The sequence below is a fragment of the Anguilla rostrata genome, chromosome 4 (genome assembly GCF_018555375.3).
Source record: "Anguilla rostrata isolate EN2019 chromosome 4, ASM1855537v3, whole genome shotgun sequence".
Lineage (NCBI taxonomy): Eukaryota > Metazoa > Chordata > Actinopteri > Anguilliformes > Anguillidae > Anguilla > Anguilla rostrata.
Window position 1 is genome coordinate 44,360,040 of NC_057936.1, and position 18,160 is coordinate 44,378,199.

The 18,160-nt window shown below is 41.6% G+C and overlaps 1 protein-coding gene and 1 long non-coding RNA gene across 6 annotated transcripts in view; one reads left to right on the forward strand and one right to left on the reverse strand.

The window, feature by feature from the left end:
* LOC135253450 (uncharacterized) overlaps positions 1–18,160 on the reverse strand; it is a 345,328-nt gene that overhangs the window by 270,794 nt on the left and 56,374 nt on the right. The gene's annotated exons all lie outside the window — the stretch shown is intronic.
* The window catches only part of cnksr2a (connector enhancer of kinase suppressor of Ras 2a), a 323,355-nt gene continuing 309,754 nt past the window's right edge, over positions 4,560–18,160 (forward strand). For 3 of the 5 annotated variants that reach the window (XM_064332728.1, XM_064332725.1, XM_064332727.1), the window contains exon 1: positions 4,561–5,449. In XM_064332728.1, coding sequence (XP_064188798.1) covers positions 5,386–5,449 — 64 coding nt within the window. In that variant the 5' untranslated portion in view covers positions 4,561–5,385. Of the gene's footprint in view, positions 5,450–18,160 lie in introns of all 5 variants that reach the window. The other 2 variants (XM_064332729.1, XM_064332730.1) reach the window with 1 other exon arrangement.

An 18,160-nucleotide genomic window follows, 5' to 3' on the forward strand; every position in this document is an offset into this window, starting at 1 on the left:
CCTAGCCCAAACACCTAGCAACACCCTAGCAACCACTAACACCATAGCAACCCCTAGCAACACCCTAGAACCCAAACCTGACACCTAGCAACCCTAGAATACAAACCCTAGCAACCACACTGAACTCCATAGCAACACCTAGCAAACCTAGCAACCCCTGAACCCATAGCACACCCTAGCAACACCCTAGCAACCCCTAAACTCCATAGCAACCACCTAGCAACATCCTAGAACCACTTAGAATACCCTAGCAACCCCTAGCAACACCTAGCAACACCTAGAACTCCATAGCACCACCTAGAACACCATAGCAACCCTGAACCATAGCAACCACCTAGCAACACCCTAGCAACCACCTAGAACTCCATAGAACCACTAGCACACCCTAGCAACCCTGAACCATGCAACCACTAGAACACCATACAACCCCTAGAACACCATAGCAACACCTAGCAACACCCTAGCAACCCCGAACCATAGCAACCACCTGCACACCCTAGCAACCACCTGAACCCTAGCAACCACCTAGCACACCCTAGCAACACTGAACCCATAGCAACACTAGCAAACACCTAGCAACACCTAGCAACACCATAGACACTGAACCTAGCAACCCACCCTAGCAACCACCTGAAACCATAGAAGCCTAGCAACACCTAGCAACCGCCTAACTCCATAGCACACCTAGCAACACCTAGCAACCCTAAACCCTAGCAACCCCTAGCAACACCCTAGCAACCCTAGAACTCCATAGCAACCACCTAGCAACACCTAGCAACCCCTGAACACCTAGCAACATACAACACCTAGCAACCCCTAGAACTCCATAGCAACACCTAGCAACACCCTAGCAACCACCTAAACTCCATAGCAACCACCTAGCAACACCCTAGCAAGGCCTAGAACTCCATAGCAATCCCTAGCAACACCTAGCAACCGCCTAGAACTCCATAGCAACCACCTAGCAACACCTTAGCAACCACCTAGAACTCCATAGCAACCACCTAGCAACATCCTAGAAACCACTTAGAATAACCTAGCAACCCCTAGCAACATCCTAGCAACCACCTAGAACTCCATAGCAACCACCTAGCAACACCATAGCAACCTGACTCCATAGCAACCACCTAGCAACACCCTAGCAACCACCTGAACCCATACAACCACTAGCAACACCCTAGCAACCACTAAACTCATGCAACCACCTAGCAACACCTAGCAACCCCTAGAACTCCATAGCAACACCTAGCAACACCCTAGCAACCCTAGAACTCCATAGCAACCACCTAGCAACACCCTAGCAACCACCTAAACCCATAGCAACCACCTAGCAAAACCTAGCAACGGCCTAGAACTCCATAGCAACCACCTAGCAACACCTAGCAACCACTAGAACACCATAGCAACCACTAGAAACCTAGCAACCACTAGCTCCATAGCAACCACCTGAACACCATAGCAATGCCTAGCAACACCCTAGCAACCCTAACACCTAAAACCCCCTAGCAACACCCTAGCAATCACCTAGAACACCCTAGCAACTGCCTAAACTCCTAGCAACCACTAGCAACACCTAGCAACCACCTGGAACACCATAGCAACCACCTAGCAACACCATAGCAACCGCCAAACTCCATAGCAACCACCTAGCAACACCCTAGATCAACCACCTAGAACCCTAGCAACCACCTAGCAACACCCTAGCAATGGCCTAGAAACTCCTAGCAACACCTAGCAACACCATAGCAACGCCTAGCAACTCCTAGCAACCACCTAGCAACACCTAGCAACCACCTAGAACTCATAGCAACCACTAGCACATCTAGAAACCACTTAGAATAACCTAGCAACCCCCTAGCAACATCCTAGCAACCACCTAGAACTCCATAGCAACCACCTAGCAACACCATAGCAACTGCCTAGATCTCCATAGCAACCACCTAGCAACACCCTAGCAACCACCTAGAACTCCATAGCAACCACCTAGCAACACCCTAGCAACCACCTAGAACTCCATCGCAACCACCTAGCAACACCATAGCAACCGCCTAGAACTCCATAGCAACCACCTAGCAACACCCTAGCAACCACCTAGAACTCCATAGCAACCACCTAGCAACACCCTAGCAACCACCTAGAACTCCATAGCAACCACCTAGCAACACCATAGCAACGGCCTAGAACTCCATAGCAACCACCTAGCAACACCCTAGCAACCACCTAGCAACACCATAGCAACCAGCTAGAAAAGCCTAGCAACCATCTAGACTTCCATAGCAACCACCTGGAACACCATAGCAAATGCCTAGCAACACCCTAGCAACCGCCTATAACTCCATAACAACCCCCTAGCAACACCCTAGCAATCACCTAGAACACCCTAGCAACTGCCTAGAACTCCATAGCAACCACCTAGCAACACCCTAGCAACCACCTGGAACACCATAGCAACCACCTAGCAACACCTAGCAACACCTAGAACTCCATAGCAACACCTAGCAAACACCCTAGCAACCACCTGGAACACCATAGCAACACCTAGCAAAAACCCTAGCAACCACCTGGAACACCATACAACGCCTAGCAACACCCTAGCAACCGCCTATAACTCCATAGCAACCACCTAGCAACATCCTAGAACCACTTAGAATACCCTAGCAACCCCTAGCAAACCCTAGCACCAACACCAGAACTCCATAGCAACCACCTAGAACACACATAGCAACCACCTGGAACACCTAGCAAACACCTAGCAACACCTAGCAACCACCTAGAACTCCATAGCAACCACCTAGCAACACCTAGCAACCACCTGGAACACCATAGCAAACACCTAGCAACACCTAGCAACCACCTAGAACTCCATAGAACCACCTAGCAACACCTAGCAACCACCTAGAACTACCATAGCAACCACCTAGCAACACCCTAGCAACCACCTAGAACACCATAGCAACACCTAGCAACACCTAGCAACAACTGGAACACCATAACAACTGCCTAGAAACACCCTAGCAACCACCTAGAACTCCATAGCAACACTGAACCTAGCAACCAGAACTCCATAGCAACCACCTGGAACACCATAGCAACTGCCATAGCATCACCCTAGCAACCGCCTATAACTCCATAGCAACCACCTAGCAACATCCTAGCAACCACTTAGAATACCCTAGCAACCCCCTAGCAACACCCTAGCAACCACCTAGAACTCCATAGCAACCACCTAACAACACACTAGCAACCACCTGAAACACCATAGCAAATGCCTAGCAACACCCTAGCAACCGGCTATAACTCTATAGCAACCACCTAGCAACACCATAGCAATCGCCTAGAACTCCATAGCAACGATCTAGCAACACCCTAGCAACCAACTAGAACACCCTAGCAACCACCTAGAACACCTTTGAAACCACCTAGACCTCCATTGCAACCACCTAGCAACAGACTATGAACCACCTAGAACACCTCGCAACAGCATACCATGAGTAAAACACTAAGTTTTGATTAATAGTTATTTTAGCTCTGTATATTTGTGTCGTAAATCAACTTGCCGTGATCTTATAGCACATACACAATACTCTGTCTCTACTCATACTACAAACAGTGTTCACACTGTTCAGCACAAAGTTGCCTTTGCATTGGTGGCACCACACTTCACAATTTCTGCAGGATTTATCTAGTTGTGACATTACAAGGCTGAACAATCTGCTATTCATTCTCTATGGGGAAAAAATCTTCAAAAACCGTGCAACAAAACTTTCCACAAAGTAATAGCACACCATTCTCGATGAAGCCGCTCAATTTAACATACTGCACGTGTATGTGGTGCGAAAACTCTGGGAGCAGTAGCGGTCCAAAAAGTGGGATGGACTTTGAATAGAGTTGAGCTGAGTTCTGGAAAATAGATCTTGTGGACAGATGAGACCAAGATTCACTCGTATCGGAGTGATGACAAGAGCAGAGTGTGGAGGCCAGAAGGAACTGCCCTAGATCCTAAACGTACTACCTCATCTATGAAACATGGTGATGGGGTGTAATGGTCTGGGTCTGTATCTGGCTATGTATGGCTGCCACAGGTACTGGCAGCCATTGATGATGGAACTGCTGTACAGACCTGGCAGAGCATCACCAGAGATACTCAACACCTGATCAAGCAGTCATTGCATGCAAACGATATGCAACAGCCTTAACAGCCAAACATGACTATTGTAATTTTCTTAACGTGAATATGTCCTAAATGGTGCCCTGAAATGTGGGGCTATGTATAGAAGGCGCTGCTATTTCTACGTGGTTAAACCAAAGTATATAAATACACCCTTTAATAAAAGCTGAGAATATGTGCTTTAATCGCGTGTGAATCGATTACAAATCCTAAATCTAGTAACTGTCTTCGTCTGAAACATTATAGACGCGCGCACACACACAGCTGTTCCACACACACACACACACACACAGAGCTATTCAGCACCTCACGATTTGTCGCTGAGAATATTTCCCACCCTCGCGCAGTCAGTATATGCATGATCACACTGTAAAAATAATTTGGTGTAACGTCATCCTTCTGAAGCTGTAGGATCGTGTTACGCTTGGACGTATATGGAAAAAAATTGAGGAAGATATCAATCAACCACGTGCATAGTGCTCACGCGCAACTGGTGCTTTTTTATAATCAATAGCCAAATAAAAAATAAGCATATTTTAGACATTTTTACTCGAAACCCACATAGCAAACTAATAGTGGTGACTCTACGATACAGTCCTGCCACCCCCGTCGCTTCCGCTAGGCTGCGTTCTGCTGATGGGAGACTCCTAACGGGAAAGCGCGGAGAGAAGAAGACCGAGAGGGAGGGAGAGAAAGGCACAAGATGCATGCAAGCTAGCGGCCAGCTATGTGAGGAGACTGGTAAAAGCGCTGGAAGAAAAGCGTTGGACCCCTCAGGCGAAAGTATACAATGCAAAACGTAAACAAAATCAATGTGTGGTTTCAATTAGGTTTAGCCTTGGACGAGGGGAAATGAAAAGGATTTCCTCCAAACAAATAACTTGTGGGAGATAAAGGAAGGGGGTCGCAACTCTGCCTCCAATGTTTAATAAAAGAATCATTAGAGCACACACCCCCCCCAGAATGCGCTGAATTCCGTCGGAGACTTCTAAACAGCGATGTTTTCGGAACTGGCTGTGCTGCGTGTGTTTCGTGTGAAGAAGCTGCGGCATTGATCGCTCCCAGCGAGTGCATTTTACAGCCGCAGAGCGCCGAGAGAAAACAAACACAGTGCCGGATAAATAAGACGACCATCTTCCCGGTCGGAACAGTGGTTTGGGGGTATTCCAGTGCTACTTTCTTCCCCTTGCCTGTAGAAAGCTGCACAAACTTTCCAAATGGCACTCGTGATGGAACCTGTTAGCAAATGGAGCCCAAGTCAGGTCGTAGACTGGATGAAAGGTAATGTGTTTTTTTATTTATTTATTTTTTATTATCTACGCATCATATTAGTTTAAAGGAGCTCATTCAAATCCCATAAACAGAAGTCAAAGAAATAATCGCAACTGTAACGGCTGTAATGTTTGGTGTATTTCAGGATGCACCAGGGAACATAAGCTGAAGGGAATTATGCCTTTTCCAAAAATTTGTGTGATCCTGTGTTGGTTTTCAAAGAAAAATGCGCATGTCATAATTAGGACATGAGATGATACATTATTAAACGTATAGCAAAACAATTTTAGTTATCTATCGAAGTACCTGTGTTGTATACTGCGTTTACCACCTCGATCATTAAGCAGGTGTTTAGCGCCAGATAATTAATGTGTTCATGAATGATCCCATCAGAGAGAACGTGAACACAATTGTTTTCCGTACCAATTAGATTTGCAAGGCACGCTGCTGTTTATTTATCACAGTAAATGGTGCTTTACTATTTTTCCCACGCGCTTGCATCTCCCACCGCCCGACCGTCTGCACGCACAGTCACACGCTACCTAGGTAAAAATGAAACGGTCATCGAGATATACAAGTACTGGAGACATCTATGGAAGCTGCTCAAAGGCGCATGAGGCCAATTCATGGACGCAGCCATGTTTGACTATGGGCCGTTGGCACCAGAGTGTGCGCACTGGGTACCTAAAGGGGAAAGATCACGGTAAACGCAGAAAAATGACGTTAACCCGCGGGGGTGCGCTCCGAAAAAGCTTTCAAATCGTCTGACAAACTGTGAGAATCCACGTTCACAACAGTGAGCATTCAGTTATGTTGATGTGTTTTAAATGCATATTTGACCACACTGCAGTGCAGTTTATTAAATGGGTGCAGTATCATAATTGCGTTAAATCAGTAATTGGGTTTGCACACCATGAGTATTGGTGAAACACTGGAACACTGGATACGCTCGTACCGCAGTTGAGGTTACACCAGTGATGATAATAATGATGAGGTTAAATTGTGATAGACCCACAGGAGACAGCATAATTATATTGCGGTGGCACCTACTTGGGAATATTTTATGGTGTCAGATGCAGTTCTGAAAACAGAAAATTAAAATATATCTAACTACTGCAGTGTAGTAAAGTATTTTACTTTGGTAATGCTGTGTTTCAGAGCACAAAGCAGCAGGGCACTGTCCTGTGAGGAGCGGGTTTATGACCTTGTGTGGGGTCAACCTGTTCTAGTACCATATCAGCAAAGTGTGACTGTAGCCATGTGATTGTAAGGGTATGGTGTGAATACAGAAGTGACTTGCGGATTTTGGTCTGATTGTAGCAGCGTGCAGTGTGACTGTAGGGGTGTGGTTAGCAGAGCCGACCAAAGCCTTTATGGGACCCTAAGCAGAATTTGATTTGGGGGCCCCCCCACCGCCTCAGCGCTGCCAATACTATTGACTATTGACTATTGACAGCTTATTAGTTGTAGCTGTGTTGCTTACATCATACCATCATGTCAGCCTGGCATATTTTTACCCTTCTATGGTTTTTAATCTTAGAAGGTAGCAAACTCACAAGAGTGGTCTGGTGTTAATTTGCACTTTAATATTCAAAGTGATACAGCACTAAGTGGCATACTGAACGTGGTATACTGACAAGGAACAAAATAAACCAGCAGACAATGCATTTACTGTAAACAAGTTAACCACTTTAATTGCTTTTGGTTTAAAAAATTTGCAACATGCAAAAGTGCAGAACAACAATAAACTACAATTAAAATCAAATAACTTAGATAAACAGTACCTCCCTCTGTACAGTTTTCTTCTTATATGAAAAATAAATGCAAATGTAAAAAACAGACAATATTAAATAAATACTTAAATAATGACATAAAATGAACAGAGGAACCTGTAACAAGATAACAGTAGCCTAATGGTTCAAGAAAAAAATATAAAGCTGAATATGTTGTTAACTAGCTAGCTAACGTTAGCTAACAACATAGCCTAGCTAGCATATCTTCGGAAAGTTAACGTTTGATTAAACATGCCTAAATAGACTTGACATCTTAAATCCACCTAGCTATATGTATAATAGCAAGCTATCTAACTAGCTAGAGAAATTTCAATTTTAATGGGGGAATCTAGCTAATGTGTTAGATTAAATGTGATAGAAATGTAATGTGATTAATGTGATAGCTAGCTAGCTAGTTGACGCTAGCTGAACATAGTTTGACGCATCTATCTAGCCAGTGGAATGTTTATGGTAAAATGCTGTAATTAGTCATGCAAACATACTTTTATCTTGCTGTTTTTTCTCATCTTCCGTTTTCTTCTTTCTTTTCTCTGCTCCAGAAGGATAGGCTGTCCTTTTTTGCGACATTACTTTTTTGCTGCTTTTTCCATTGACGTAGAGGATAGGACTGTAACCTAACGTTAGTCTGACTGACTGTGCTTGCAACAAAATGCAGTTAACGTCTGTTACAGTGCGCATGAATGTGACACCAGCTCTGACAGAGGCAGTGGGAATTGATTAAACCAGTAGTATTAGCTAGCCAGCCCGTTAACATAATATTGCGTTTTTCTATGATTACCATTGACTTAAGCCGCGTTTCCACCGCAGGAACTTTACCCCGGAACTAGGAACCTTTTGAGGAACTCAGTGCGTTTCCACCGCAGGAACTAGGGTCTAAATTTAGTTCCGGGGGCTTTATTTTACCCCCCAAAAAGTTCCTGCTCGGGGGGTAGTACTTTCCGAAAGTACAGGAACCTTTTGGGTGGAGCTTGCAGCGCTGAACATTTCTGATTGGTCGAGTACTTGCAGCATTTTTTTGTGTTTATTTTCAGGCGCCATGTTTAAAAATTTGCAGGCGCAAACCGATTTATTTTCATAATAACTTCAAATCAAACTTGTATGTTATGCGGTGCAGTAGCCTACTTTTGGTTATAGCCTGCCAACGTCTTGGAATTATAACGTGTGCTCTTCTGTTCTTTTCTTGCTTTAGTATTCGTTTTATACATTTTTTTTTTATAAAAAGCATTCGTGCTGGGACAGCATATTACCTACCAAAACATTCAAACGGATTAATTCGGTTGCTGAATATTTTCTTCCGGATTTTCTTTGTTAGCCCGTTGTAATTGACTCAAAACGTTTGATGCAGTTATGTGAGGTATGCGGTAGTTCTGCATAATTCACATTGGTGATACAGTAAAAGCAAACTGGAAATCACCTTCCGCACTTTTTGTCAGGGTAAAATAACAGGTAAATTCTAGTAATCGTCCCTTTAGCTTTTTCAGACTGCCGTAATTTTACTCTGCCATTCTTCAATTCCACAAAAAGACCAGGAAGACTATGGACTAATTTATGGTGCATGGTTTGCATCTGGAGGGCACACTTCGCTGCTCGGCTAGCAGTAACTTCGAAGGAAAGCAAACGGTGGCTGTACCACTACTAATTTAAATTTTTACGCAAGTCCGAGTTTTCGTTCTATTCTTGTCATTTTGCGATTTGCGATATGGAATTGACGATGAGAAAGTAATCAAACAGCAAATTGTTTACAACGTGTGCATGTTTTCTGCTGTTGTTGCCAGTTATACATGTGAATGCATTCGGTCGCTTCGGATGTCAAGACATGAAAGCGAATGTTCGCATAAAAACATAATGAATGTGTTTGAGAGGATATATAAAACAGTTACAATCTGACTATTGGCCTGTTATATCCTATTTGTTGCATAACAACGGTCCAAGTTCAACTACCAATGACAGTTTTGCTTGACAACGGTAAAATAAGCCCAAACGGCTGCAGAAGAATATTTCAATTCCAGGTGATTAAATCGGTAAAAACAAAAAAACAACAAGTAACCATATATAATCATTGTTGGTAACCCATTGTATATAAGTGGAATAAACCCCTCTGGGCTGTCCCGGTTATTAGAAAATAATGTAGGCTACTTCGGTGGTAGTATGGGGTTACAGAAGAAATCATAGGACAGATGGACCGACGACAACGTCGTTTTTTCATACGTCAGTGGGCTAATTTGCCTAATCTTCGCGGGACTTTAGACCGCGGTGGAAACGCAGACAACCATGGGCTGAAGGAACCTTTTAGTTCCTTGAAAAGTAGTTCCTGGGACTAAAAGTTCCGGGTAATTTTGGTGGAAACACGGCTATAATATAACAACAAACAAAACATTTCAGGTTCTCTTGTGGGACATTTCAAGTGCTCTTGGGGGCCCTCTGGTGACCACGGGGGCCGTAAGCAGGCGCTTAGTTCGCTTATGCATCGGGTTAAGAGTAACAGCTTACCAAACACACTTTCACGCACATACACACTGTGACACACATATACACAGACATATTTGCTCTGACTTACGTTTGTAGAGACCACACACATGGTGTTAGTCACCTTTTAGCAGTCACTGCCTTTTTTGATGACTGATGTACATGCGTCAGTGGGAAGCCCTTCAACAGGGTGGAGGCAGCAATGAGCAAGATTACCTCTATTTTGCTCTCTCTCTCTCTCACTCCGGTGGGTCAAGCACCACCTGGGATAGAGAATTTGGATGGTGGGCAGCTGGCTTAGTGACTCAGATGTGATGCAGCATAGAACTGGATCGAATATGAGCTGAAATGTCAGTGTACTGTCAGCCCTGTAGAACCAGCTTTCAGTTCAGACCTGTGTACATATGTGTTTGCGTGTGTGATTGTGCGTGTGTGTGTGTGTGCTTGCGTTTGTGATACCCAGCAATTCAAGTCTCTGTATATTCATATATTCAGGAGGACAAATGTTTATAACTATGTATGTTTGCATGTATGTATATATGTATGTTTGTAACATATGTATGCCAGTCTGTGTACCTATCTGTTTGTGTGTGTCTGTGTGTGTTTGTGTCTTCGTGTGTATTTGTGTCTCTGACAGATGGACCAACAGCCATAGTTGGACAGACATAGCACTGCAATTGCACAGATGGGCGCAAAGTGCAGAAGCCAATGCATACATCATGTGCTGTGCCACGTGTCTCTCAAAATAAGAAAATATAGTTTGTGTGTGTGTCTGTGTGTGTGTGTGTACACATACCTTTGTTTCGCCTTCGGTTGTCAATCTCCATAATCTTGAGCACATTTATTTATTTTGAGCCCATCATACCCTGAGCTTCTCTGAGAAATGTCTGCTCCATCCTCCATGTTCTCCCTATTGCCAAAATGGAGCAGTATGCCCTGCCTCTCCCCTGCATCTTCTCTGGCACTCCCCTGCTGGATGGGGCAGTACGACTCTTGCCACTGAGTTACATAAATGTACTATAAGCCACACAGTGAACAGCAGAAATGAACACATTTTATAAGAGGTTTGTTTCGATGAAGGAACCATCATTGTAAGAAAAGCATTTAGACGGGATTACAAAAATAAATAAAACACCTCATCAGATCCGGGTAAAAAATAATAAATCAATACAACAAACTAAAATAACAAAGACAAAAATAACCAAAATTATGAATCAGCTTTTCTGTTGCTGGTAACTTCCTCTCTCTCTCGGGTTGTGAGTCCCTCAGTCGCAGACACCTACTGACAAGAAAGCACTATTTAAATACCTGGACTAATTATTGATGCACTCCAGGTGCATGTGCCTACTTAACCAGTAGGCGTGGTCCTCTGATTGCCCTGAACTTCTCCAAAAAACCGAGCCCTTTTCAGGCACTCAGATGATTCTCTTTCTGAGTGCTACTTGTTTGGCCATGAGGGATTTCCTCTAGCAATACATAGGAATGCACAATGTCAACTCCAAGGAGCGAAGCATAGCCTTAACAGGGACACAGAGTGTACTGGTCACCACATCCTCACATCCGCACGTTTTTATATGCTGTTGGCGTGCACTGAAAGTATTAATAGGCTTTCTTTGTATGGTAACTTTCATACATAAAATGCGAAGTGCTTGTGGACAAGAATAAATAAAACAAAGCAAACAAGATGCAAGATTACACAATAAATACAGTAGTAAAAATTCAGAGAGGGCAGAGAAGAAATAAAATGAAAAATATCATTAACGCCACAGAATTGAAAATATCAGCAAAGCCACAGTATACCGAGCAATCAAGAAAGTGTATTTTGCTTTCAAAAGGCATATCAGTGAGTTCATCAAATTTTCTGACCATGAGAGGGGAAACACTATTAAGTTTAATTTGATGAGGAAGAGGATTTCACATTGGTAATAGTTACATAATCAATCATAAATAAATGTTTTCATAGTGTTTCCCAATGTCCTGGGAGTTTAACCACTTACTTGTACATTACCTAATTTAAAGTGGCAATCTTGAAGATTTTCATTAAAATAAATGTCTGTTAAGTCACTATATATCGCAAGTTGGAAAGTGAGGTCCAAAAACACACCTGCAATTACCCATTGGTACCGACAAAGAGAACGAAACGGAAATCTTCGAGATTGCCACTTCTAAGTCGAGAATTGCAATAATAAGGCTACCTGTTTGCGATATTTTTTTTTTATAGTTGACTTCGACATGGTGCTGTGTGCTTTTGTAGCTGCTGTCACATGACCTAGAAAGTCATGACCAATAATATAATTTAATGCTTCAGTAAGGTGACACAATGACAAAGCACAATAGTCCTAATATCAGGGGCTTAGCACGGATTTAAAATATTGCATAATTAAATTAACTAAATTAAGTGAATAAAATCTTATTACGCATTTAATTTATCTGCAATTCTCTGCTGGAATTCCTTTCTCATTTTGGCTGCTCTGACAGGGTTTGAATTGCTGGTTAGGATTCTTTTTTCTTTTTCATATCCCTCAATCATGAGTAGGCTAATTGCTCTTTAGAGGTTAAAAAATATTGTCTCTTCAATGTTACATAATTTAGTGATCTACAATGCCAAAGCAAAATAGAAAAAAACTACATAGGATACATTATGACAGTAAAAGAAAATACTGCTTTTAAATTTCAGTGTGTTGTGTGATCATGCAAAGGGAAACCTATGTAACCTATGCTATTTCAAGCTACATGTTTTGTTTTGACATGTGAAAATTGTAGTTAACATTTGAAAAAGTCAGTCATGCATGAAAATTTCATGATTTCATGTCATGTTTTGTTTTCGCAACTGGAAATTTTTATTCACTTGTGAAAAAAGCAGATTATATGAAACATCCAGTACACATGAGACATTTTCTTTTCACATGTGAATATTTTAATTCACATGTAAAAATGTTAAATACACATGAGAAATTGTGATCACTGACACTGCTACTGTTGATATATTAAAGCATTAAAGTAATAGTTTTACAATAAAATCAATAATAACACAGTTTAACAACAGGTAATTTGCTTTTTAAAGCTGTATTTAAGCCAGGGGCGATTCTAGGATCAGACCTTTAGGGGGGCTCAGCCCATAATGAGAATGTGACATGCATTCTGTGCCTTGCAAAAGTGTTTAACCCCCCTGCTAAATCACTCATTTCATTGGGTAACAATTAATACATTAATATTTTTCTATATATGATATTTACAACAATACTTTTAACGAATTACTAGTACGTAACATGAGTTTTACACCACAAAATATTTTTTAAGAAAATGAAAAATGGAATATGCTGTTTGCAAAAGTATTCAACCCCTTTCACTTTGTGTACTCTAATTGAATTGAGGTTTGCCAATGTTATCTTTAGAAGCAACCTAATTCATTGGGTGGTCTATTGCAGTAATGGTTCAGAATGAACAATCACAGATTTCAATATAATACACCTGTTTTAGAAAGGACCCACAGTCAGTTAATTAAACCTGAGGCAAAGACTCAATCATAATGACCATAACTTTCCAAAGTAAATAAAAGATTAATTTAAGTGCATCAGTTAGCTCGTTAGCTGGCAAGTGTGCAATGCCAGCAGACTAGCTCAGTGAGCTAATCTCTGAGCTAGCAAACAACGTCAGCTAACCTTCTTTGACACTATTCACACCATGGAACTATAACCAGAGACTTTCTACGTCCTAAATCGACTTTGCTATAACTCTACGACCCACACAAACAACATTAAAGGGGAATTTCACTTAATAACACTTCTGCTTCTCATGACTGATATCGTCCTTCTAATGAATGTGTCGCACTTCATTTTTCAATTAGTTATTTCATTATGTTAATATTTATACATACGCTGTTTTGTTGTTTTTCTTTACAAATGCAGGAAGTAGACCCAGGCAGTTTAGTGTCGAACTCAAGGATGCATATCATTGTGCAACTTCTGATGTGGGCGTGCCTGCAGACAATAACATTAGGTTGGTCGTAGAAATAGTGTTATATGACTACTAGCTAGCGAAACCAAAAATGTCTGAGGACGAAGGAGATTTTGTTTTTGATCATGGGATTGTTGTGCCCTATCGATTCGAGCCGGAATACACAGAAGAAGAGCCGGCTAATTTGCAGGCTGATTGTGTGAGAGCGAGTCAGGAGGGGGCCGAGATCTAGGAACCACTGGCTATTCCCAGAACAAACAGCAGCTGGTGGCAGACATCCTATGTATGATGGATGCCGGATGATGGATCTAGAGCACCAGACAGCATCAAGGCATAGGCAGGGGAGGAACAGGGCTGAAGCAGTCCATGTCTATGGAGCAAAGGACAGTACAGTTAGATAGTTTGCCCTTATTGTTACAAGCTAATATTAGCTGTAGTTCATTATAAATGTATAATCTGATTTCGGCTAAATTTTGGCTGTATTTTGTTCTGAGATATAATTAAAACATTTCCTAGTTCCCTTCAGTCAGTGTTATTTAGTAAAAAGCTAGCTAAGTTAGTTGATTATAACCCAAGTAATTCCACGCTGGGTAATTTTTTTTGTGTTACTTATTCAACACTTAATGTTAGATAGTTACAAGTACTTTATTAATTAATTAATTAATTAATTTATTTATTTATTTATTTATTTATTTATTTATTTTTCCTCTTCGGGTTCTGCTGCTAGTTGTCTGCAGCCACCCGTGCATTTTTAAGTTGTGGTCTTGGTGCCTTCATCTCGGCAGTAACTTACTCTAGACATAGAGAGATAGGGTGATTGTTATGGGGTAAAAAAGGCGATTTCCGAGATTTCCCAGTTTGTCTGCCACCATTGGGAACTGGTTGAGTACCTTAAGAGCAAGATTCTTGGTCTCCACAGTTCACAATTGGCAGAGTTCCAGGAACTGAGTAGCATGTCCTTTAAGGAATTTGTGTGCACACCACAACTGAGAAGGGAGGAGAATCCAGAGCATGTAGGGAGAGATAGTTGGGTTATAGCGCAGGTGCAGGAAAGGGTGTGCACACCGCACAGGGGCAACATCTCCAGAGGTTGTGGTGTCCAATTGATTCCAGCCCTTGCTGGAAGTGGATCTGGCATACGGTGTGTTGCCTGCCTTGTGCCCAGGTAGGAGATCATCTGGAGCATTTGGACAAGCTCCTGGTCAAAGCGGGGAGGGATCCAGTGGTCATGGTTAATATAGGAACCAATGACACAGGTAAGGGCAGGTTTGAATTCTGCAGGACAAATTTGTGGAGCCAGCAGAAAAGATTAGGAGCAGAACCTACACAGTATTTTTTTCTGGAATACTATCAGTACCATGTGCAAGCAGAAGGAAGCAAAGTTTTATTTGGAGGTTTGACACATGGACTACAAACCTGGTGTAGGAAAGAGGGGTACAGGTTTATGGGGCACTGGGACTCTTTTTGGGACACAGGTGACCTGAACAAGCATGACGGGCTGCATCTGAACCGTAGGGGTACTGCTGCTTGGGCCAGCATATGCTTAGGGTAGCTCAGGATTATTTAAATTAGGGACTTGGGGGCCAGGGAGGTCAGAAAGTGAAAAGGGGTAAAGAAGTGCAGACTGCCAGGATGGAAGCTGACAGGGCTTCTTATATAACAGTGTGACCTCTAATGAAGTCTTTTTAAAGCATTACATTACATTACATTACAGGCATTTAGCAGACGCTCTTATCCAGAGCGACTTACACAACTTTTTACATAGCATTTTACATTGTATCCATTTATACAGCTGGATATATATACTGAAGCAATTTCGGTTAAGTACCTTGCTCAAGGGTACAACGGCAGTGTCCTTACCTGGGAATCGAACCTGCGACCTTTCGGTTACAAGTCTAGTTCCTTACCCACTGTGCTACACTCCGTCCTAATACTACTGGTTTAATCAATTCCCGCTGCCTCTGTCAGGGCTGGTGTCACATTCATGTGCACTGTAACGAACGTTAACTGCATTTTGATGCAAGCACAGTCAGTCAGACTGACGTTAGGTTACAGTCCTCTCCTCTGCGTTGATGGAAAAAGCAACAAAAAAGTAATGTCGCAAAAAAGGACATATCCTTCTGGAGCAGAGAAAAGAAAGAAGAAAACAGAAGATGAGAAAAAAACAGCAAAATAAATGTATGCTTGCTTGACTAATTACAATATTTTACCATAAACACTCCACTGGATAGATAGATGCATCAAACAAGCCTTCAGTTCAGTCAAGGTATGTTCAGCTGTTCAGCTCATTTTAATCTAACAGCTAGATTAGCTAATTAGCTAGATTCCCCCCTCCCCCCCCCTGTTAAAATCAAAATTTCTCTAGATAGCTAGTTAGCTAGCTTGCTATTATACATACAAACAGGTGGATTTAAGATGTCAAGTCTATTTAGGGATCAAACGTTAACTTTCCCAAGACAAGACATGCTAGCTAGGCTATGTTATTAGCTAACGTTAGCTAGCTAGTTAACAACATATTCGGCTTTATGTTTTATTCTTGAACCATTATTTTTATCTTGTTACAGGTTCCTCTGTTCATTTTATGTCATTATTTAAGTATTTGTTTAATTTATTTAATATTGTCTGTTTTTTACATTTATTTTTCATATAAGAAGAAAACTTTACTGAGGGAGGTACTGTTTATTTAAGTTATTTGATTTTAATTGTAGTTGATTGTTGTTCTGCACTTTTGCACGTTGCAAATTTTTTAAACCAAAAGCAATTAAAGTGGTTAACTTGTTTACAGTAAATGCATTGCCTACTGGTTTATTTTGTTACTTTTCAGTATACCACGTTCAGTATGCCACTTAGTGCTGTATCACTTTGAATATTAAAGTGCCAAGTAACACCAGACCACTCTTGTGAGTTTGCTACCTTTTAAGATTAAAAACCATAGAAGGATAAAAACATGCCAGGCTGACATGATGGTATGTTGTAAACAACACCTACAACTAATAAAATTGATAATGGGTATGTTAGATTTACAGTAGATGTGCAAATGATCAAGCATTGACAATAGTCAATAGTATTGGCTGCGCCGAGGCGGTGGGGGGCCCCCAAATCAAATTCTGCTTAGGGACCCATAAAGGCTTGGGCCGGCTCTGGTTGTAGTACGGGTGGTGAAATGTCTTTGCTTAAATGCTAGAAGTATAAAAAATACAATTTTGGAACTTGAGAAATTGGGGGCAATGCACAGTTGGGATTACAGAGACATGGCTTGGGGATTGGAAGATGAGGATGAATATAATATATGTACAAACTCATCAGGAAGGGTAGATCCAGTAAGAGAGTTGGGGGTTTAGCTCTCTATGTAAAAAAAAATGTATAAACTTAAATTATTTTAATGTATAGAAAATTCCAGAAATTGATCAACTCATGCCTAGTGAGGATATTTGGATGAAGCTCATAGGGGAACATGAAATTGGACTTACGGTCGGCTTGTGTTACCGGCTGCCAGCTTCAGCCAGTAGTGTGAACTAAATGCTCTTTGCAAACATAAAACAAGCTTGTCAGGATTGTGAGATTATTATTATGGGTGACTTCAATTACCCTGATATTAATTAAAAGGTGTAAAAAAGTAGGAAGAATTCTTTGATGTTATAAATGATCTGTTTTTTTTGGCACAGTTTATAAATCAGCCTACAAGAGGAAAATCAATCTGGATCTGGTGCTATGTAATGATTCAGACAGAATTTGTAGCATAGAGGTAACTGAGCCACTTGGGACTGTCGATCATTCTGTAGTTAACAAGGCCTACTCTATGGCCAGAATTTATTATTTTAGACGAGCCAATTTCAACAATTCAGAATTTTAGTAAAATTCACTGGGTGAAACTGCTTAACTGCAAGACTGTGATTGAAATGTGGGACAGGTTCAAAGGGTTATTTCTTCCAAAGTTAAGGAAAAGTAAGTAGAAGAAGCGATCGCTTCATACAGAAGAGTTTGAGAAAAAAAACAGTATTAGATATATAAAAATGACAGCACTGAGTGTAATAAGGCTGAATATTGGAATACGCAGGCTATTGAAAGGCAAATTGCCCAAGCTCCAAAAAGTAATCGTAAACGCAATGTTGGGGAGTAGTGAACTACATGTAATTAAAGTAGTAGTTTAACTACATTTTGCAGTAGCTTGCTGGTAGTTCAGCTACATTCATATTTGCATAGTGATTCAAGTAGTTAAATTACTTTTTTGCCATTTTTTGTGTAGTTAACTACTGAAACTACAAACAATTTTGGGCCATAAAAGGAAAGGAATGATTTTTTATTTTACCTTTGCTTCTCTACTGTAATTGAACCCCCTTTGACCAGCCCCGCCCCCTTTTTCTTTCATCCTGACCGCTGTGAAGGCATACCCAGGCAATGCATTCATCAGGCAGCCACCACCACACACTTGACCTTTGTGTAATGCATGTGCAAAAGGGCGGGCGTTGCTCAGTGCTCACACAGCGACAGCGTCATCATGGAT